Genomic DNA, 22919 nt, shown 5'->3' with positions numbered 1-22919 from the left:
GGATGGGAAGTGGTGTTTCATTGTGTATTTTTCTCACTGCGGTAAAATAGAAGATTAAAAATTTCCACCGGAAAACCGTTTTCCAGTGTTTAGTAATCGTGTGGCGTGGCATTCAGGACGGTCCCACTGTGCAACCATCGTCATCGTCGTCATCCACCCACAGAACTCGCCCATCGTCTGCCTCCAGCACCAGCTCCCCACGCCGCTTCCTGCAGCCCCTGGCCACCCGCGGGGGCCTTCTTGTGTCTGCGAAAGTCACTAGTGCCTCCTGTCCCTTTGCGACGGGTTTCGCTCAGCATGCTGTGTCCGAATTTCCCACCTTTTTACCACACCGCATCCTGTTTATCCACTCATCCACTGATGCACACCTGGGCTATGTCCACACTTTGGCTGTTGTGAATGATGCTACAAGTGCATGGGGATGCAGATATCTCTTTGAGTCCCTCTACCTTTGGGGCACAAACTCGGAAGTGCCACTGCTGGATCACAGAGGTCATATAGTAAATTCTCCGTGTAATTTTCGGAGGCACCTTCCTATTTTTCATAACAGCTGAAAGAGTACCCGGTGCTCAGACAGCCCTTTGTGATCTTTTGTTGGAGGTGCAAATGAATGAATGAATGAGTGAACCAACCAGGTAACCACAAGGGGAACAACTTCCTGGCAGGCAGGTCCTCCTCCTCGCTGCCCTGCAGATTTCTAGAGGGAAAGCGCCTCCAGGAAATCTGTGCTCTAAGTGGCGCCGGGGAGGGGCTCGGCCACGTTGTAGAGACGAACCGGAGGAGAAAGAGGCCTTGGCCTCCGGCCAGCCTTTCGAGGTCAGCCACTTTATCTGCGGAATTCCTCACCCCCCCGTGCCTCCCTCGGCCATCCCATTAAATTGGAAAATAAATCCCATCCCCGCCAAGGTGTTGGCTGATAGAGGCTTGAGCTATCGCCCCTTCCAGAGGAATTTGCATTTTAATAGAGGCTCTCCAAGCCCCCAAGGAATCCATATCTCTAACGGGGGGGTTTCAAGCCCCCGGAGGCTGCAGTGTTTCTCACCCACCCCGGGCGCTGTCAGAGATCTGCCACGGGCTGCGGACGGAGAGCCCGCCATTTCCCCGCAACAGCGCCACGAACTTTGTCACCTCGTGTCTCATCCCTCCGACTTCCTAACACTCCGGGGTCTCTGCGGGGGTCCACACGGCCTTTCCCGCACGGCCGTCTCACAGTCGTCTCACCCACCCCGCCCCAAGGCGAAATATGGCCCTCAGAGCTTGCAAGCTCTCCTGGCATTCCAAGGAAGCCGATAAGCAGGTATTTAAAGCCTTATCCTGGCCACTCGTCTTAGGCCCAAACTTTTTGCTTGCATCCAGAGCCCTGCCAGTGACAGGTGGGTGAGAGACGTCGTGGTGCACTCGGGGAGGCTTCGGAGCAGCGTCCTTCAGGGCCCGGCGCCCAGGGGCAGGCCCGGACGCCGGGGAGCTGCGGCAGCGCCGACCTCCGGGCTACGCGTTGGAGAGGGTGCGCCTCCACACCTGGAGCAGAGCGCGTGGGAATTGCCCTCACCTGCGCTGCCCGCCAGGCCCCCGCGGTCTCCCCCAGGCCCCCGCCCCAAATGCGCGCGCCCCTCCTGGGCCGGCCTCCGGCTCCGCCCGCGGGCCCAGCTCCCAGGCCCCTCCAGCGCCGCCGGCCGCGCAGGCTGCCCCGCTCTCGCCCTTGATCCGCCTGCAGCGCCCACTCGGAGCCTCGGACCCGCCGCCACCGCCGCCGCACCTGCGCCCATCCGCTCCCCGCCCGCACGGGGCTGGCGCAGCGCGCAGCGGCAGGGCTCGCGCCCGGGGACGGCGGGGCTCGCGCCCGCGCTCGGGCCGGGGAGCGCGCGGGCGGGCGGGAGAAGGCGCAGCGCAGCGCCGCGCGGCGGGCGGCCCTGCGGAGCGGCGGCGGCGGCGGCGGCGGCGGCATGGACACGGGCGCCAGCAGGGGCTGCGGGCGCGCGGCTCCCCGCCCGGCCCAGCCGGTTCCCGGTGAGCGGCCGCCGCAGCCCCCGGGGCCCGCAGGGAGGCCGTCCCCGTCCCCGCGCCCGGCGCAAGTTGCTTCAGACCCTCTGTGAGGAGAGGCGGCGCCGGCCGGCGGGAGCGGGGCGAGGCGTGCGGGCGCGGGCGCGATGCCTCCGGCCGGCGGTCCCCGTGCGCCGCGCCCCGCCGCGCTGCCCCGCAGCCTGTCCCGCCTGCGCCAGTGCCCCGGCCGCTCCCGCATAGTGCTGGCGCTCGGGGCCACGCAGATGGCGCTCGGCTGCCTCATCGTGGCCGTCAGCTTCGCCGCGCTGGCGCTCACCACCTCGGCCCGCGTCCGCCACTCCTGCCCCTTCTGGGCCGGCTTCTCGGTGAGTGTCGCGGCCGGGCGGGCGACTTCACAACTCTGGGCGCAGCAACTCCGGGGACCCCCGTCGCGTCTGTCGAGGCGTCCTTTCCCGTCCCTGTCGCTGATCCCGCAGTTACTTTTCTTAGAGGAACAAGCCGGGCGCCCGCCCTCCGCCGGGAGACGGTGGGCATCGGGCGCGCGTGGGTCGGCGGCTGGACCCTCGGGGACCCTGCGCGCTGGGGACCGGGGACCCGCCGCGCCAGCCGAGCGGCCGAGACCGGGGCGGGGTGGGGGGTGGTGTGAACCGGGTCCGGGGCTGTGGCCCCGCGTGCGCCTCGCCCGGGGGTTGCTGAGGGCGCGGGGACCCGCCGCAGCCCCCCTCCCCCCCGTCCCGCGGCGGCCGCTCACCGACTCGGCGGCGGGGACTTCGCGTTTCCCGCGTCCGTCGGGACTGCGGGCTCCGCGGGCGGCGGGACCGGGCAGCCGCCCCGCAGCGGCGGCGGGGGCGTGTGCGCGGAGACCACCAGGGCGGCGGGTTTCAGGCTGCGGACCCCACCTCGGAGAAGCTTGCGACGGCCGAACGTCCGCGGGAGAAACCCACCGGGAATCTCCTCCATTCACTGAAGGCCCCCACCAGTTAAGTGTTTTGCCATTTAGAGCCTTTTGGTGAAAGTTGCTCTCCCTCCCGTGTTAAAAGGATCGGACCCGTGCAAACGGGACGGAGAGACGCGGCGCGGGTATTTCTAGACGGGCGCGCCCGCGAACTCGCGACCTCCGTCCCCGCGTTTGGGGCCCTTCCGTCCTCGCGGGCTTCCCGGCGCGCTCAGTCCGTGCCGACTCGGCGCCTCGGGAGATGCAGCCCCGGCCTCGGCGCCGAGTGTTTGCTCTTCGTTCTGGAGTTTTGCGTGTTAAACACTCTGCCCCGGCCTTGCCGGGGGGGTGCTGCCTGTCTTTGGCGCCGCTGGCCTTTGTTCTCCGAGTCCATTGCGTGCCTTTTAGAAGGAGATCGGAGCCCCACGGACCCTCGGGCGCGCGGATCGACCTAGGTGTGGCGGGTCAGCCTGATGGGGGCGGTGGTTTTCCGGGCGGATCGCAGACCCGCGGGGAGAGGCTCGCGCGGCGGTGGCGGCGGAGGAGGAGGAGACTCAGAGGGAGAGCGCCCTCGGCTGTGCGCGTCCGGATCCGGGAGGGGAGGCCGGAGGCAGGCATTCGGACCCGCCACTCTCTGGTCTTCACACATCTGTTGCTCGGGTTTGGGCACGATTTAGTATGTCTTGTTTTCGTGTGGTCCGCCTCGTGGGCGCCGAGGTTTGTGGCCGCTGGAACCCGCCTCCAGGGGGCAGGCTGGCTAGGGGCACTTCCCGGCTGCTGTGCCCCCCCCACTGGCCCTCAGCCGAGGGTTCGGGGCTCCCCAAGGACTGCCTTTTGATGATAAACCTGAAAGGGAAAGCGTGCATTGGACACCGTAGGGAGGCTGTTCCTGTGGGGAAATGTACATTCGCTCCATTTCGTTCTAAAGACTTAAAAGAAATACGTGAAACGAGAATGCGACTGGCATTCCCAATGTTAGTACTTTCAGCAGCTGTTGGTGGAAATCAGTTCTGGCTTCCGGTGGTTGAGAGTGATTCCATAAACGTGTGCTCTTCGCGGACGTGCCTCAGGGCTTTGAGGAACAGCAATGAACACAGAAGACTCTGCTTACCTTTAAAAAAAAGCAACCCAACTCTTAAAAAGTCCTCACTCGAGGATATGTTGGTTCACTTTTAGAGAGAGAGAGGAAGGCAGAGAGAAACATCGATGTGAAAAATATTGTTGTTGTTGCCTCCCGTTCGAGCCCGGACTGGGGATCGAACCCACCACCTTTCGGTGCAAGGGACAAAGCCGCAACCAAAGGAGCTGCCTGACCAGGACTCTGCTGGCCCGTTAGAGATTTCAGGTCCAGTCTGCCCTCAGGCCACCTCCCAGGCCCCTGCCTTTCCTTTCACTTTCCCCAGGGCCTTTCTTCATTTTTCAAACTGGATTTGCCACGGGCTCCTTTAAAATCCTTTCATACCAGCAAACACCATTTTTCCCCCGAGTATTGATTGTCTCTGCCCTTCTCAGAGGTAGGGGTTGGTTCCAGTGCGGTCGGGACATGTTTTCAGGTCCGCATGTGGCTGTGAGTGGTAACACCGGCCGCTGCGCCTGGACACCGGGACACCACCTGGGAAGGAGATGTTTCACGTAAGGATGGTGGCCAGGGTGGCCGGCTTCACAACCAGCCCTGCTCTGTGGGGTTCAGGGCCTAGATGGGGTAGCTGCCCATTTCCTCGGCGGTTCCTGGTGCTCGCGCTCCTGGGGACGTTTCATGAACACTCGCGGTGGTGTCAGCGCTGGGCCTAGGCCCCGAGAAGTCTTGGCATCTTCTGTGGAATATGTTATGCTGCCGAGGGGTTAAGTAGTTCCTGTAAGTTGGGGTTCTCCATACAAACAACCTGAGGAATGTATACACCTGTGTGCATGTCACAGGGGAGAGAGGAGAGGCCTGGGGTCACAGGGCAGCGGGAGGTCCCGCCCTCTGCCATCTGCAGGCTGGGGACCCAGGAAGCTGGCGTGGAGCGAGGCTCACGGCCAGAGGCCCACCAGCTAGAGGGCCGGGGGTGTAAGTCCCGGGCTGAGAACCGGGAGCCGGGGTGTCCCAAGGCAGGAGGAGACGGGTGTCCCCGCTCCATCGGAGAGGGGATTTGCTCTTCTATGTTTACTTCGAGTCACGCCCTCGAAGGATTGGGTGGTGCCAGCCCGCGCTGCTGAGGACCACCTTCTTCTCCTTTTTAAAAATTTATTAGCCCTGGCTGGTGTAGCTCATTGGATTGAGCGTGGGCTGCGAACCAAAGTGTCGCAGGTTTGATTCCCAGTCAGGACACATGCCTGGGTTGCAGGCCATGGCCCCCAGCAACCACACATTGATGTTTCTCTCTCTCTATTTCTCCCTCTGTTCCCTTCCTAAAAAGAAATAAATAAAAAATCTTTAAAAAAAAAGAACACTTTGCATTAAAAATTATTTATTTATTTTTAGAGATGGGGAAGGAGAGAGAAATAGATGGAGAGAAACACCAATGTGTGGTTGCCTCTCACGCGCCCCCTACTGGGGATCTGGCCCACAACCCAGGCGTGTGCCCCGACTGGGAATTGAACCACCGACCCTCTGGTTCACAGGCCAGCACTCAGTCCACTGAGCCACACCAACCAGGGCTAGGGTGACCTTCTTGACCCAGTCAACTGATGCAGGTGCTAATCTCTTTCCCGGGGGACCCTCCCACACACACTCAAAATAATGTCTCACCATCTACCCACGCAGCCCAGTCAAGGGGACACAGAAAATTGCCCTCACACTTGCCCCAGGTCACTCAGCTCCGAAGCGGCTGGTGTCAGATTGGAATTCCGTTGCGCCGGTTTGACAGGCTGTACTCCTAACCATCGGGCTTGACTGCCCACCCCAGGCAGGCAGAAGGGGACTGGATCAATCCCAGTGGGACAGGGTCCAAGGTACAGCCTCTGCAAGGAGGTCACACCCCCAGTTTCTTAGGGACAGTGCAAAACGCATGTGGAAAGGGGCAGAGTCAGAGAGAAACTTGGGGAGGCGTTACCTTAGGGAAGTTGAGGAAGACTGAGGAATGGGGGGGAAACCTTGGCAGAGTTGGGGACAGCTGCTGTTTCGGTCACCGGAGGACCCCCTTCCAATGGGGTCCCTGGCCTGAGCTGCCATCCAGCTAGGACTCACGCCAGGGCCGCCGGGGCTGAAAGCCTGACCCCTCTGGAGCGGTGACGGTTCTGCTGGCAGACTGGAAAGTTAACAGAGCAGGGCGGAGAACAATCTTGCGTGGTTCTCCTTTAAAGAAGCAGCGTCATGATTTTCCTTTGACAATGTTTCTAATGCCCAGGACATCCGAGGCCGGCACACGGGGCTTTTTTCACATTGCCGGGTTCACCTGCTGATAGCGACACTGACACTGGCGTTAGGGGTATGTGTGCCTGTGTGAGTTTGTGTCAGTGTATCTTTTTCCTTTAAATGCAACTGCCAGTGGGTTTTTTCATAGTTCAAAAGCAACAAGTGCCTGTCGCAATCACAAAAATCAAAGACATGTACACACAAACTCACAGGGACAAGTGCCTTCCACCCTGATTCTGTGCCCAGAGGTCACCTGTGTCACTCGAGTGTTCGCTGCGATCCACACTTCCCTTTATAATAAAAACATGTTAGAATTTACGTATACATGGAATATGTTTTTTTAAAAACAATTTAGAACGAAGAGGACACCACACCCCTTACTCGGTGACTTCTGTTCTATTTAGAATAGAAGAGATATTCCCCACTGTAACCCACTATGATTATTATTCCCATTATTTTTAATGACTGTGTGAGAGTCCATGGTATGAATTGTTATTATAACATATTCATGTATTCCCCTCCTGGGAATATTCCGATTGTATCGGTTCTGTGTTTCTACAAACAATGCCGCTTCTCCAGCCTCAGATGCTGGTGCTTGTTTTCTGGGCGTAAAATTCCCCAGAGTGGAATTGCTAGTCAGAGTGTGGTTCAAATCTGGGATGTCCTTAGGTTTCAATGTGCTAATTCCACATGGCGCTGCGGCCACTCCTACGCGCTACGAGAGTGCCCTTGTGCGCCCGCTCCCCAGCAGAGGATGTTAGCTGTCCTTCAGGTTTTCCTCTTTCTGACGGAAGACAAATACTTCATTGTTTTCATTGGATCTGAAGTGTCACAGCTACGTCTGTGTTGCAAATATTTTCTTGCAGTTTTACACTTCTAAATCGGCTTAGTTTTTGCTGTCTTTGGCCACCTGGCCAAACTTTAGAGTGTTTTCTGTACTCTTTTACAGTTTAGAGGTTTGTCCCTATGGAGGTCCCATTAAAAATTCTTTTTTTTTTTTTTTAACAAATGTGCTCATTTTGTTTACTTTTAAAAAAAAGATTTTATTTATTTATTTTTAGAGAGGGAAGGGAGGGAGAAAGAGAGAGAGAGAGGAACATCAATGTGCAGTTGCTGGGGGCCATGGCCTGCAACCCAGGTATGTACCCTGACTGGGAATTGAACCTGCGATGCTTTGGTTTGCAGCCCACGCTCAATCCACTGAGCTATGCCAGCCAGGGCTTCATAAAGATTCTTTTAAATCTACTTCCAGTGTTTTCCCTGCGTTTTTTTTATACTCAGATTTTAATTCATTCAGAATCGATTTTGCACATGGGATGAAAAAAACACCCTCAGTTTATTTGCCTTCAGACAAATCTATGTATGGTTCTGCTTTGGGACGCCATTCCGTTTTACCCTTTTTTGTTAGTGGAGGTGTAACTGACATACAACATTATGTCAGTTTCAGGTGTTCAGCGGTGATTCGGTGTTTGTGTGTGTTGTCGAGGGGTGGACACGGTGACTCTGGTTGACGTTAGTCACCGTACGTAGTTATATATATTTTTATAGTGAATGGGCACATTTATTATTACATCATGTCTCTTTTTATCCCCGATCACTTTTCTCTTTTGCTCTGACGTCTAATTCGTCTGATATTAAAATAGCCATTCTGACTTTGCTTTGGTTATTGTTCGACGGTGTATCTCCTTCATATTCAAAGTGCTTCCCATGCTCTTAACTCACTCTAATCACTGTGATGAGTTCCTCGTAGATAGTACATAGTTGGGTCTTTTTGTACAAAGACCTGCTCCGCCAGTCTCTATTGATACATTGAATGCAATTACCGATATGTTTTAAGTTAAATCTACCTTTTTTCCTTTTTGTTCCCTCCTCATGTTGTTGTTCTGTTTCCCCTTTCCTGCTTTGTTTCGGTTTATTTGGAATCTTATCTAATCACTGCCTTTTAATTCATGTCTCGTGTTTTTAACTGTAGTTCTTTGTGCAGTATTTTTAGTTGTTCCTCCACAGATTACAGTGCATATCCTTAACTTTTCACTGTCTACACGGAATCATTGTTTTACCACTTCCGGTGGGATATAGAAAGCTCATCACCAGTTATGTCCCTTACTTATGTTGTAGTTGTTTTATGTGTTATATCTCATATAATTTATTTCATGTATCCCGTCTACCTATATTGAAAACTCAGATGGCATTGTGCTTTTGCTTTAAAGAACTCCGTTGTGGAAGAATAGTCCACATTGTATTTACCATTTCTTTTTAAAAAGATTTTATTTTTAGAGAGGGGAAGGGAGGGAGGAAGAGAAGGAGAGAAATATCAATGTGTGGTTGCCTCTCATGTGCCCCCTGCTGGGAACCTGGCCTGCGACCCAGGCATGTGCCCTGACTGGGAATCGAACCGGTGACCCTTTGGTTCACAGGTCGGCACTCAATCTACTGAGCTGCACCAGCCAGGGCTGGAGCTTCATTGTTTTTAATGTGGTTACTGAGTGAGCAAGAGTCCTGTGTCCAGACCATCACCCTTTCCATGTAAAGGACACTGATTTTGAGTTTGAAAGAACTCTAGGATTATTGTACCCCCCCCCCCAGGAGCCCTTTCTTAGGAGTTTACTAGAGAATGAACTTCAAAGAACTAGGAGATAAGTGGTGAAGTTTTTCCTAAGTTCCCGGGCTGCACCATGAGTAGATTTATCTCCAAATGATAGTGCTAAGGCAGGGGAGGAGGAGGGCAAATGGACGCATAAGTGTTACATGTTCTGGTTCCACAGAATTATGCAGCTGAAAAGAAATGGGAGGAGACGAGGGCAGAGTCCAGCACGCTCTGTGGCTGTGCCGTGGGTGTGAGGGAGCGGCGAAACTGGATGTCTTGACACGGACCGAGCGAGCAGAGGAAGGGCAAGCTTATCTGAGCCTGTGAAGCTGGACACAGGATAATGCAAGGGAGGGAGGAAGAAGCAGTCACACCAGGTAATTGTGTTATTGCTCATAGTAACAAGTAACTGTCTGAAAGAAGAGGTTGCTAAGGCGGTTATATAAGGTAATAATGTAAAAGTAGTAACTAGCACCAGAGCCCTTCCCACGTACCTAGAGAAGGGGGGCAGAGAGGACGAGCGAGCACACAGCAGCCTGCATTCTAAAGGGGTTTGTGTCTGTGTGTGGGGTTTTTTTTTTAATTTTTAAAAATTTATTTATTTTTAGAGAGGGGGAAGGGAGGGAGAAAGGAGGGAAACATCGATGTGTGTGAGAAACACTGATTGGTTGCCTCCTGCATGCACCCAGATTGGGACTTGGCCCACAACTCAGGCATGTGCCCTGACTGGGAATTGAACCGGTGACCTTTGGGTCTGAGGGATGACACCTAACCCACTGATCCGGTCAGGGCTGTGCATCCGTGTTTCATGATTCTTTATTCTTTTTATTTTGTGCCTCAGTGTTTTAAATATACAGTTAAAACCCTGGCAAAGCTGATGCCAGTCGTATAGACAGTATTAATATGCAAATGGGCTGAATTAACCTAGTTTTAAAAAAAGCGTTTCAGGTTGACTAACCAGGCAAGATCCAGAGATAGGCCTAAAATGAAGAGATTTAGAAAGGCCGAAAAGGAAAGGACTGAAAACCCCATACCGGGCAAATTTGAATAAACAGAACACAGGGCTTCCTCTTTTGAGACAAGGTAGACTTCATATGATCCTTCCTATTCACGGTATACGAGAGTGCTGTGTGTCCATATTCTGGATCTCCTGATGAGCATTTTCAGCATGAATAGTAACTACTTGAATGGATAAAGTGTTCTCAGGTTTCGTCATAAGACTCTTGTCTGTGCCTTTATTTTTGTTCAGTTCTCACCCGATGATGTCTGTATTGATCTGAGAGAGAGAGGAAGTGGGGGAGAGAGAGAGAAACATCAGTTGGCTGCTTCCTGTATGTGCCCTGACCGGGAATCGAACCCCAAACCATTTGGTGTACTGGAGGATGCTCCAACCAATGGAGCCGCCCGGCCAAGGCTCGGGCCGTACCTTTCTGGTTCAAGGTATCCAGGTTGCATTGTGTAGCTTCGTGTCCTCTTCTTCAGGAACTTTCCCCTTCTTGAGTACTTACTACGTCTGTACAAAGAAACTACTGACTTTCGCTTGTTTCTCCCTTACTTAGAAACTGTCTCATTTACTCCATTCTTATTTTTAAAATGTTTAGCAGATTGTACTTACGTGTTTTTAGAGAGAGGGGAGGGGAGGGAGAAAGAGAGGGAGAGAAACATCAATGTGTGGTTGCCTCTCACACGTGCTCCTTACAGAGGACCTGGCCCTAACCCAGGCATGTGCCCTGACTGGGAATCGAACCCACAACCCTTTGGTTCGTAGGCTGCTGGTCAGTCCACTGAGCCACACCAGGCAGGGCTCATTTCCTCCATTTTTAAGTAAATGTATCTGCTTTCCGTATCTATATTCCCATTGTCGACAAATAGTTTTGTTTCTTTAGAGTCAATACTCTTCACATCTCAATATTTGTCTCATATTCTTATTCCTTTTCCTTATTTGAAACCTCAGTGTTGAGAGATAGTGTGAAGGGAGATGGTGCTGTCTAGCTCTTGATTTTATTGGGAATAGCTTTAATTTCATTGCTTTCATCTGATGTTCGCTTTCATTTCTTAATAGATCATTTTGATGACTTCAACTCTGCTGTCATTTCCAACGTGCAGAAAAGTCGCGAGACAAATGCAAAGAATCTCATTTCTCCTTAAACCACGTTCACCAGCCCTTCCCTTCCCTTTATCATTTCCAGGTTCCTAAACTGATCGGTGGGTTGACCGACAGATGCATCCATCCATGTATTTTTTCTGAATCGCTTTTGGGTGCCGTGCAGACCTGTTGCCCCTTGGCCTCTCACACCGAAGTACTTCCCAAATCCGGGGGCATGACATAAACGGGGCAACGATAAAAGTCAGGAGATGAAGATCGACACAGCATTATCCACGGTCCGTATTCAAATGCTGTGAGCCGTCCCCCAGATGTTCTCCATGACCATTTCCCCACCAGCTTTCCAGGCCAGTCTTCAAATTAGGAACAATTCCATGTGCTTTAATCAGGCAGTTGCCTTCTGTTGAGAATCCTTACAAGACCCGACTGCTGAATCTTGCAGATGTCTGCAGCCATTCATGTACAGAATCTCTTGGTTGTTCTGTTTTGGTAACTGACGTGCTGAAAGAGGTTGATAGATTTCCTCGGGTTGAATTATCCTTGGATCTTTGGAAACATGCTTATCACATTCTTTGAACCTGCTGCCGGAACCACGTGCTAGGGTGTGAGGATTTTCGCTTCCCCAGCCGCAGAACAGTTGGCCTGGAGTCTGTGTTCATGCATGCACACAAGCATACACTATCTTTAGGAAGACCTGGGTTGTGCTGGCTTTGTAAACTAGTTTGGTGAGCTTTCCTGCCCTGGCCAGGTGGCTCAGTTGGTAGGAGCATTGTTCGATGCACCAAAAGGAGTGGGTTCGATTCCTGGTCAGGGTGATACCTAGGTTTTGAGTTACATCTCTGGTAGGGGCAAGTACAGGAGGCTACCAATCAATGTTTTGCTTTTCTCTCTCTCTCCCTGCCTCCTGCCCTTCTCCCCCTCCTCCCTCCTTCCCTCCCTCCTTCCCTCCCTCTTTCCTTCCTTCCTTCCTTCCTTCCTTCCTTCCTTCCTTCCTCGCTCTCTCAAATCAAGAAGCATTGTCCTCGGGTGAGGATTCAAACAGAAATTGGTGAGCTTTCCATATTTCTCTGCGCACTAGCAGAGGGAGGGTGTGTGCTCTGTAAGTCAGAAAGCTCATCTGTGAACCTGGAGTCATTCTAAATGCTAGATCCTCAGTGACCATTCGTTGTCTTACATGTTATTTAACTTGTCTCCTTCAGCAAGTTTTGATTTTCTGTCTTATATGTTTTTTTCTCCTTAAAAATTGTCCCTTGCTTCCTATTATAACAATTTCTACTTCATCAATTTTCACTTTTGATCCCTGCTACACCCCTGCTTTATTTGGTTTTATTTTCTTTGGTTTCACGGATTTTTCAGTTGTGTATTTAATATATAGTCATATTTTTTAAATAATAAAGGCAAGTGTACAGTTAAAGTTTTATTCTGCGGGTAGGTATATTTGTAGCACATATATTTCTATATGGAGTTCTCCCACTTTCATTAATTTTTGGATGTTTATAGTTTGCTTTTTCTTTAAGATTTTATTTTTATTTTTAGAGACAGGGGGGAGGGAAGGGAGAAAGAGAGGGAGAGAAACATTGATGGATTGCCTCCCACACGCTCCCTGACTGGGGACCAACCCACAACCCAGGCCTGTGCCCTGACCGGGAACTGAACCGGTGACCTTTTGCTTTGTGGGAGGCTGCCCAACCCACTGAGCCGCACTGGTCAGGGCCATAATGTTAGTTTTATTTTTTTCTTTGATCCTGGGGTTCCGTGGAGGAATGTTTCTTAATCAGTCTGTGGTCCTTTCTGAGAGGTGGAGGTTGGGTGGCATTATTGTACTGACTGCTCATTTCATTTGATGACGGCTGGTGAGTGTGGCTGTGAAATTTCTACTCCTCATCATTTAATGGTTTTTTAAAGACATCAGTATGTGGTTCAGTTTTTCAGGTTTAAATCTTTTACTATTTTATTTATTGTTTTGTCTGTGTAATATATTACAGGGTTTGGCAGGTGCGTTAAAATCATCCCTCTGTTTTATTTTCTTGAATTCTTGTATTTCTCAGACGCTGTTTTATGTATTTTACCTTTGTGTGGTGTGGGGTATAAATGTTTATGAATACGTCTTACTCACTGATGACACTGGTTGTCCCAGGCCTCAGTTCCACACCCCACCTGGTCACCCACTGCCCCCCACCCCCCCGCCCCCCCATCCTGAACCCATCACCCGCTCCCCTGGTCCCGAACATGAAACCCATGCCCCCTACTCCAACCCCACCACCTGCCCTCCCTGCCACGTTGACCCCCAGGAAGACACCTTTGGAACCTTTCTGTCTCAGGTTCATTTTGAAAGACTTGTTCAAAAGCAAATGGACTTCGAACATTAGTAGTTTACTTAAATTGAGTATGCAAAAGATAGTTTTGTTTTGTTTTTTTGCTTCATACTTAAGCCTTTTATCAGGAAATTTTGAGGTTGAATTATGCAAAGGCCAAGAAGTCCTGGATCTTATGGTTTTATCAGAGCAAAGAGCATGGCACGAAGCCTGTGACGGCGACTAAGGACTCCTACCTACTCCTTTCCTATCATCGGTGTGTTCAAGCCTCGTGGGCGGCCCTCGGCGCTGGCAGAGCAGGGGTCCGGGGTGGCGGCCGTGGAAGGAGGGACCGTGGCCCTCAGGGCAAAGGCCAGGACAGGCTCTCCTCCTGGCCCGCAGGCCACACTGTCCTTGTGCCGTGGGCACCCCGCTGAGGACGTTGCCTGGGGAAGGGATGACTCTCCGTCCTTGGGGAAGCCCTGCTGTCTCACCCCAGGGGGCGGGTGGGTATAGTGACCCCTGTTAGCTTTTGGGGAGCTCCGGACACGCACCTGTCTGCGTGCCGGCCAGCAGCACCCCGGTCCCTCCTTCCCCGAGACCAGGGGTGAGTCCTGGTTCTGTGTGTGGTTCCGGGCCCATTGTCCCCGGCAGGAGTGGCTGCCTCGTCTCTGTCTCGGGGCGGGGGGGGGGGGGGGGGGGGGACCCGGAATGGAGATGTTGGCAGAAACCCTCCTCTTTCTCTGCAGGCAGCTGCCGTCCAGGCCCCTCTCTAAGTTGGGACCTTGTGTGAGATTTTATTTTCTTCCCCTTCGCTTCCTGCCTCCCAGGAGGGTAGAGCCGGGGGACACTCGGTCCTGCTGCGCAGCTTTGCTGTTAGGTTTTGGAGAAAGGATATTTCAGCGTTGGTTCCTACCGTGCCACCTCCTTAATATTTATTTTCTTTAAAGTAAGGAGGCACTTGACAATTCAGTACAGGTTGGTAAACGCACAGCAGGCCCAGCGCTGTCTCAGTCATAAAAAAGGACCGGTCTCCGTTTACCTGGAATACAGCTCCCAGGCATTGCCGCCCAGTGTATGAGGGTATAAAGTGCACAGGTGGGGTACCAGCCAGGGCGCTTCGTGGCAGAGAACAGTCCAGTTTAGCTAATGTTACAAAACCCCAGGTGGCCGGGCCGAGGCGGAGACCCTGGCAGCTCTGGGCCATGACAAACGGAGGCGGCTCTGCAGCCACCAGCGCAGCACAGCCACCCTCCGCTTCCTGGGGACCCGATGCTGTGGACTCTGCCTCCCCCCACTGCCGCCCAGCGTGTCACACGGCTCCCTGGCTGGCATGGCCCACGACTCCCTGGCTGGCATGGCCATCACCAGCCTAAGCCCTAGCTGCAAGGAAGGCTGGGGGGACATTCCCCAGAGGTGGGGAGGGGGGGATGTTTGAACCACCCCTGTGACAAAAATACCTGCCGCGGTAGCATTCTGTGCTGGGGGGAGCGTGGAGGCGGAGGCACTCAGGGTGGGGAAGGCATCACGCTGGAGCTGGAGAAACTTAGTCACTCCTATGATTTCTCCTTGTACTCGCTCTGCGACTGGGGCCGGTCACTTACTCCCTTTGAGCTCAGTTTCCTCGGCTGTAAAAAGGGGCTCAGGAAGCAAGGTGTTTCAGATCCCTTCTGGCAGCATGGGTGAGGCACTTAGGAGGGACATTTGCTGCCTGAATGACTGAATGAACCTGCTAGGGGTTGGGCCTTGGAGAAAGACAGATGCACCGAGAGACAGAGAAGATTTTGAATCTTGTTTGAAATTGCAGTGTGCTTACAGTCTAGTGGTTTTAAAGTCCCAGAAAGTCTTCAGATGTTAGCTTTTTAAGGGCAGTTCATCTATGGCAAGAACAAGGAAGCAACAATCTACAATCTTTTTTTTTTTAAGATTTTATTTATTTTTAGAGAAAGCAGAAGGGAGAGAGAAAGAGAAGGAGAGAGACATGTACAAGAGATACACGCATTGGTTGCCTTTCAAAGGCCTCCAGCTGGGGAGCTGGGCTGCAACCCAACCCAGGCATGTGCCCTCACCGGGAATCAGACCAGTGACCTTTCAGTTCGCAGGCCAGTGCTCAATCCACTGAGCCACGCCAGAGGCAACAATCTTGAACATGTTAAACAGTGCTTAGGATCTATTTAGCATTTATATTGCGAGACGTTTTCAGTTGTTTATTAGGAATATTCCATTGAATTTACAGTGCCCATACTTGACTAATTTAAAAAAGTGTCTTTTACCTTTATCAGAAGAGTTTGCACTGGGTTCATAATAAAAATTGAGGGAGCAGGTGGCCTTTACAAGTCATTGTGCCATAAGTGAGTTGGCCCGGCACATAATAAATTACTTGAGAATAAAACCTCTATTATGAAGACCTCCTTCTATTAAGCATCATCTTTCTGGTAAAAAGAAATACTATAATAACCCTAACCTTCCATAAAATGTCCAACCAGAGGTAGTTATTTTATCCCTGGACAGATTTCTTCTTTGGCCCCTCTGTTTGAGTCTTAGACTCTCTTCTCACTCACAGTGCAGTTTTTTCTCTAATCTCTCTTGGCTGTCGAGGATTGCGTTGGCAGCCTTCTTCAGGATACTTGTCATATCCATGCTCATGGTCTTGACCTTTTATGCCCTTTTAGGACTGACAGCGTAATGTCAAGGCGCATTGAAACTTACCGGGTAGCTGCGTTTTCTCTGTGGTTCGTCTCTGAATTCGACTTTTTCCGCTTTGCATTATGTATCTGCGGAGATTAAGCAGCCGTTCAGGAGAGTCCGCTGGAACTTTGGACAGAGAACTGTTACAGTGTATCGGTCAGTCTCATCAGCCTGTCCTGACATCGGTTATATTCCGATCTGTCCAGAAGATTTGGTGCTTGTGGCTTATTTTTCATTGTGCAACTGAGCCATGGGAAGAGCAGCCTTCTGTCCACATAATAGCGGTTAGTTTTCGGTACATATCATAGTGTAGCGTTTTTGAAGACATTTGATGGGACAGGTAGATGTTCAAGTTCAAATGCAGGCCCCCCCCCGCCCATGCAGACGTGTCCCTGGGAACCTTCCTAACCTTCCTGCCTGGTTGATACCTGCTCAGGCAATCCTGCCCGTTTCTCAGTTTACACCCCTGCTTGGCCACAGGTTTCTTTTGACATTGCTCGTCTGAGGCCCCTCAAGGTCAGGACCCTAGGCACTTGAAGAAACGCACCTGTTGGACTGAAGGAAACTCAGAGCCGCGTTCAGTGCTGCCCCCTTCTGCTTCGCTGCCGACATAACACCTCGTGCCAGTGAAGAGCGGCTGACTTGCCTGGGGACTGACGAGTAATTGTGGCGAAGGTGTTCCCTCACCAGAGCCGACTCTGGAGCAGGCTCTTCCCGACGACCAGTGGTCCGTCCTAGCTAACAGTAGATTTTTTTAAATTTGAAATTTTATTTAAATTTTATAATTGTGGTAAAATACATGCACCATAAAATGTATCATCGTCACCACTTGTGGGTACGCCTCAGTAGTGTTAAATCCATGGGCACGGTCCTGTGGCCAACCTCCGGAAGTCTTCTCATCTTGCAAAACTGACACTCCAGACCCTTTACATGGTGACCCCTGATTCTTCCTGCCCCCGGCCCCTGGCACCCCTATTCCATTTCCTGTCTGTATGAAATTGATTACTAACCGTGAGTTATTTTGTTCCACGTGCCAGTTAGCACTGAATGTGCAAATGTCCTTACTCTAATACCTACTTATCTGACTAGGAGAGTGTTTTGATTCTTCTTTCTCTGGTATTCCTGTATTTTGTAAAATTAATAAGCCCCTTAGAGGACCATCCATCAATTTTTTAATATTTAAATGTACAGAATAAAACATTTTAATAAAAATATAAATTTATATAAAGTAAACATAAAATAAAATTTAAAAATGTAGAAGTTATGTTTAATCAAGTGTGTTTTGTAAACACCTCTAATTAAAGTTAACCACCATTTACAGGACATTTGCATAATATAAAAAAAGAAAGAGAAAAATTTAGACTACTTTGGTAATAGAATCAAACCAACCTTCTTGGTCACCTTCATTACAAAATTTAAAGACAGATTACAGAGTCAAAAAAAGCAAATGTTTTTCTTTTCTAAGCCTGAGATGAATAACTGGTTATGAGGCTGGATTTAAAATTCTTCCACCCAAAGTCAAACATGGCATTCTTTTTCCCCACTAGGTAACTTTGAAAGGAAAATGGAAGCTATCTTCTCCTCAAGTTCCTAAGACCAAATCACGTAATATTTATGATATAAGAAAACGTAGACAGGTTGGTTAAAATTTGTAATTTATGATATAAAGAAAACTTCAACAGGTCGGTTGAAGTTTGGTGTGCTGTGGATTTGGGAACACAAGCAAGAATGGAGGCCTCTTTATTATTATTATTCTTAATCTTCACCCGAAGATACTGTTTCATTGCCTTTAGAAAGAGAGAAAGGGAAAGAGAGAGAGAGAGGGAGAGAAACATTGATGTGAGAGAAAACATTGATTGGTTGCCTCCTGCACGTGCCCCAGCTGGGACTCGAACCCACAACCTGGGTACATGCCCTGACTGGGATCCGAACCCATGGCCTTGCAGTCTATGAGACAACACTCCAACCATCTGAGCCACCCAGCCTGGGCTGGAGCCCTCTTTAGACCTGGCTGGATTTTCCTTCCCCAGGCAGCCTTGAGTGAGCCACCTAGCCTCATTTTCTGCGACTGAGTGGTGATACGGAGCCGGTCCTGTGGGAAGTCCAAAGTCAGAGAGAATTCACTGATGTGGTCCATCCACAGTGCCCAGGCCACACATTCAGCACGTGTGAAGCCCCTCTTGTCCACAAGGACCGGAGCATCATGGAAGGATCTGCTGTCCCGGCTGGTAGTTGTATAACTGAGTTTCAGTGGAATAGCTGAGAATCTTGGTTCCAATCTTGGCCCTTCTCTCGAATGCCGTGTATTTATTTTCTGTGAAATGCCAGTGAGATTTATATTTGATACGTAGTATTTCAGTCAGAATTGCTTTTAATTTGGGAGGAGATCTTGGACTTTGTAGGCTTTAAATCTAGTAGGGATAAATTCCATGGGTGGTGTCTCCTTTTTTTCCTCCCCAAGTTTTTTCTTTTTTTTTTTTTTAAGGAGATTTTATTTAGTGTTGCAGGTTCAATTCCCAGTCAGGCCACATACCTAGGTTGCAGGCCACGGCCCCCAGCAACCGCACATTGATGTTTCTCTCTCTCTCTTCTTTCCCGCTCCCTTTCCTCTCTAAAAATAAGTGGATAAAATCTTAAAAATATATATTTTATTTATTTATTTTTAGAGAGAGAGGGGATAGAAGGGAGAAAGAGGGGGAGTGAAACATCAGTGTGTGGTTGCCTCTAGTGCACCCCCTGCTGGGGACATGGCTTGCAACCCAGGCATGTGCCCTGACTGGGAATCGAACAGGTGATTTTTTGTTAAAATAATCAAAATCTGGTTTTGGCTAGTACAGTAAAAACAGGAAGTTTTAAAAATTGAGATGTAGGGCCCTGGCCAGGTGGCTCAGTTGGTTGGAGCGTTGTCCCATACACCAAAAGGTTGAAGGTTCAATTCCTAGTCAGGGCACATACTTGTACCTAGGTTATAGGTTCAATCCTTCGTCGGGTCGCATATGGGAGGCAACTGATCAGTGTTTCTCTCTCTCTCTCTCTCTCTCTCTCAAATCAGTAAGGAACGAAATTGAGACTGAGGTTAAAGCATTGGTTCAGCTAACTTCATTTGGGCAGCCCATTTGTCGAAGTGAGGTTCTAGTTTTCGGTGAGCTGGTGATGCCGTTTGGCACATCAGTGACCAGCAGTCAGCTCGCCTCGGCAGCTTCTCTCGGGAACAGCCGGTGTTGTGGCCGCTGAAACAAGTGCGTGGGAGGAAGCAGTTTTGTGCGTCTGCCAGCGGGAAGGTATGACCATGTTTTCGGCCCACGATTCTGAATCGATGCCTAAATCATCTGGCGAATTTTTCAGTCGTGTATCTCAGCCGTGAATACCACGGGTCGGGAAGCACTGTCTCCTTTTCACATACCTACATTTTATTCCCGCAGAAGGCACTGAAAGTGAACTGGCAAGCTGCAGTAAACACAGATCATTCCTTGAGCCTTTTGTTTACCAGCGGAGCTTTCTGAATAAATTATTTTCTTCAGGTCACAGTGTAGTGAAATGAATTCAAAAGCGCTCTGCATACTATAGGATAACCGTTAAAAAGGGGACACTTCAGAGAGCCACCGGATCCCTCAGCCCTTGCCCTGCTTTTTTTCAAGTTCCAGAGCTCTGGAACTTGAACTTGAACTTGGAGGTCAGGCCAGGAGTCTGCTGGACCTCCCAGGCTCTCATCAAGGTAGACTGCCGCCCTCCCTCCCTCCCTCCCTCCTTTCCTCTCTTCCTCCCTCTCTCTCTTTTTAAGACAGAGAAAAGGGAAGGAAGGGAGAAAGAGAGGGAGAGAAACATCTATGTGTGGTTGCCTCTCACACGCCCCCTACTGGGGACCTTGCCTGCAACCCAGGCATGTGCCCTGACTGAGAATCGAACCAGCGACCCTTTGGTTCACAGGCCAGCACTTAATCCACCGAGCCACACCAGCCAGGGCTGGCCCACTTTTCAAGTATTCAGTGCTTCCAGGATGAAACTCTGAACTGCTTCACATCTCCCTGGTCCATTTCAGAGTCCGCAATGGCTGAGAGAGCCCTGCTGGAAGAGAGCACAGGCATTTAAAACGGGTTCCTTGAATGAATCAGTGGCAGGAGAGACTGCCTGCTCCCCTCTCCCCATTTGTATCAGTGCACCAGCTGGCATTGTTGTGAGAGGCTGCGTTCAGCTTCAGTGACTTTTTTTTTGAGGACTCTTTCAAGGCGTTTTCCCATTTCATGATGGGTGATTTGCATGTGCACCTGCCCACCCTGCACGTAGTGTTCAGCAGTTTTGGACCAGAAACAGCATGAAACCCCATGCCCCACCCTCCCTATTTACCCGATCTTACCTCAAGTGACTTTTTTTTTTTTTGTTTCCCTGGATGAAAAAGCTCACAGGGAAATATTTTGCCGATGTGGAAGTGGAAAAACAAAAAAAATGGCAAAAGCACTAAAAGGCATCAGTCAATGACTTCAAAAGCTGTTTTGAGCAGTGCATAAAAGTCTCAATAGGTGTATCGCATCAAATGGAGAGTCCTTTGAAGGTGGCTGAAGTTTAAACATGGAAGAATAAATACACAATTTTTTATAAATAAATTCTGGGCTTGGGGGCAATCTCCTGTCATAAAAGGATGTGCAGGAAGGAACTCGGAAGTTGTCTGGCACAGGGAGGATCGTGGGGCCCTTCTTGCTGGGCTGGGAGCCAAGCTGGGAAGAATGGCTGGGAATGCATGTTGAATTCAGTGTGGGAGCATTAGAGTTGAGATGGCTGAGCCCCTGGGGAGACCACGTGGGTCTTTCTTGGTACATCCTCTAGATGAAGGTTTGGGAACTTTTACCTCAGAGGTGGTGGCTCAGGCTGAGGAAGTAGATGCAGTTACCCAAGAAAAGCACATGTGTTGCCCCAGCTGGTGTGGCTCAGGGGATTGAATGCCCAATGGTGAACCAAAGCGTCACTGGTTCGATTCCCAGTCAGAGCACATGCCTGGATCGCAAGCCAGGTCCTCACTAGGGGGTGCGTGAGAGGCAACCACACATGGATGCTTCTTTCCCTGCCTTTCTTCCTCTCTTCCCCTATCTTTAAAAATAAATAAATAAAAATTTTTAAAAAATAGCGCATGTAATGAGCAGGACTCATGGCTGGTGGCAAAGCTCCAGAGAACAAGGGTGTTTTAAGGGAAACCGGAAGAGGAAATGAGGACAGAAGAGGGCGGAGGAGACGGCCAAGAAGTGGGAGGAGAAGAGAGACGTGTCCCAGGAGCCTAGGCAGGGAGTGACCAGCAGGGCCCCACACCGCTGAGAGGCCAGCACACCAGAGGACGGAAATGTATGCACTGCGTTTGGCAAGGACAGACACCAGGACAAATCGGTGGGAGCAGTGGGGGGCAGAAGCTGGTGGGAGGGGGCGTGGAGGGTGGGAGCTGGGTGGGGAGGTGGGAGACGGGTGGGTGGGAGTGGAGCCCAGCTTCAGGGATTGACGGGGCGGGGTTTAATGGCGGCGAGTGTTTCTGCGCAGATGACAGAGGTGGTGGCGGGCCCAGCGGTGGCTCTACCGGAAGGGACCCCTGCTCGCTCTTCCCCTTGGGGTTCTTAAGTTGGGAAAGGCAGAGCGGTGGGTGAGTGTCTGGTGATGAGGAAATCTAGCTGGGCAGATTCCCAGCTAGATTTTTAGGAAATAAAACCCCATCGGTAATTGTTTTGAGAACTAAGTGAGTCAGTGTCTTTGGAAGACATCTTGTCTGGCACATAGGAAGGACTTGAACCAAAACGTGACTTCCCAAAAGTAAACTACGGTTTAAATAAGCGTCTACGGGTTTGGCTTGGGTTTGAACCTCAGCTATTGATAGCACGTGGTTTCTCTGGAAAAATGCGTTTCCCGTTCCAAATAGCTGAGTCATAACTGTAGCCATGGAATATGCAACTCAGGGGGTTGTCGGTGAGAGACTGTGCTGCCGTTGCTTTCGTCTGCTACCTACAGAAGAGAAAGGAAAATAGCACCAATAATCCTAACACTTCTTTGGAACTTCACGATGAAGTGGAACTTCCTCTGTTTGCTTTCCACTCTATGAGAAACCGGGTGAGGTTCGTCTTCCCGTGTCTGCACCAGGACAGCTTTGTGCGCATGTGCACGCGCACACGCACCCCACCCCACCGGGACAGCTTTTTGCGCATGTGCACAAGCACGCGCGCGCACCCCTTGGGGACCACTTTTTGCGCATGTGCACAAGCACATAGCCCACATTCGTATGGACTGCTGCCCCCGAGGCTTTCGCAAGGCCACAATGTGTAACTGGACACGCAAGAGGCTTTTGCCTTCTAGCTGGAAAACCTGGGGAGATGGTAATGCATTTGTTTCTTAGCATGATTTCTCTCCCCGAATCAATCGCAGCGGCCAGGGTGGGGGTTGAAAGAGTATAATTGCAAGTTCCAAGGAGAACCCCACGGGATAAACAAGAATTGATAAAACTGGAGTTGTGAGCAGACACAACAGTCCACATCACTTGAATAATATGTTTTACCCAAAATATTTTTTAAAAATATTTTTAAAAATATTTTATTGATTTATTTTTAGAGACAGGGAAAGGTAGCAAGAGAGGGAGAGAAACATTAGCACGTAGTTCCCTCTCACACGCCCCCTACTGGGGACCTGGCCCGCAACCCAGACATGTGCCCTGACTGGGAATCAAACTCGAGATCCTTTGGTTTGCACGCTGGCGCTCAATCCCCTGAGCCACACCAGACAGGGCATACCCAGTTATTTTTAATGGCTACATAGTGCTCTATTTATGAACATAATCTATGTAACCATCCTATGGATGGAGTTTAGACAATTCCTTTTTTTTTTTGCTATTTGAAACAAAATGTAATTTTCAAATGCAGAGATGGGTTATGAAGTGCATTACCAAAGAGCTCTGGCACAGAAGCGTCATTGTGGAACTAGTTCTCCAACTTCCGAGAGTCACAGTTCCC

At 50.7% G+C, this 22919-nt stretch overlaps 1 protein-coding gene across 1 annotated transcript in view; it reads left to right on the top strand.

The window, feature by feature from the left end:
* The first annotated feature begins 1935 nt into the window (after positions 1 to 1935).
* FAM189A1 (family with sequence similarity 189 member A1) overlaps positions 1936 to 22919 on the top strand; it is a 187699-nt gene continuing 166715 nt past the window's right edge. The window contains exon 1 of the mRNA XM_036012942.1: positions 1936 to 2366. Within this exon, the coding sequence (XP_035868835.1) occupies positions 2148 to 2366 (219 nt within the window). The 5' untranslated portion in view covers positions 1936 to 2147. The remainder of the gene's footprint in view (positions 2367 to 22919) is intronic.

Source organism: Phyllostomus discolor, chromosome 12, assembly GCF_004126475.2.
Source record: "Phyllostomus discolor isolate MPI-MPIP mPhyDis1 chromosome 12, mPhyDis1.pri.v3, whole genome shotgun sequence".
NCBI lineage: Eukaryota > Metazoa > Chordata > Mammalia > Chiroptera > Phyllostomidae > Phyllostomus > Phyllostomus discolor.
This window is presented reverse-complemented; position numbering and strand designations above follow the sequence as displayed.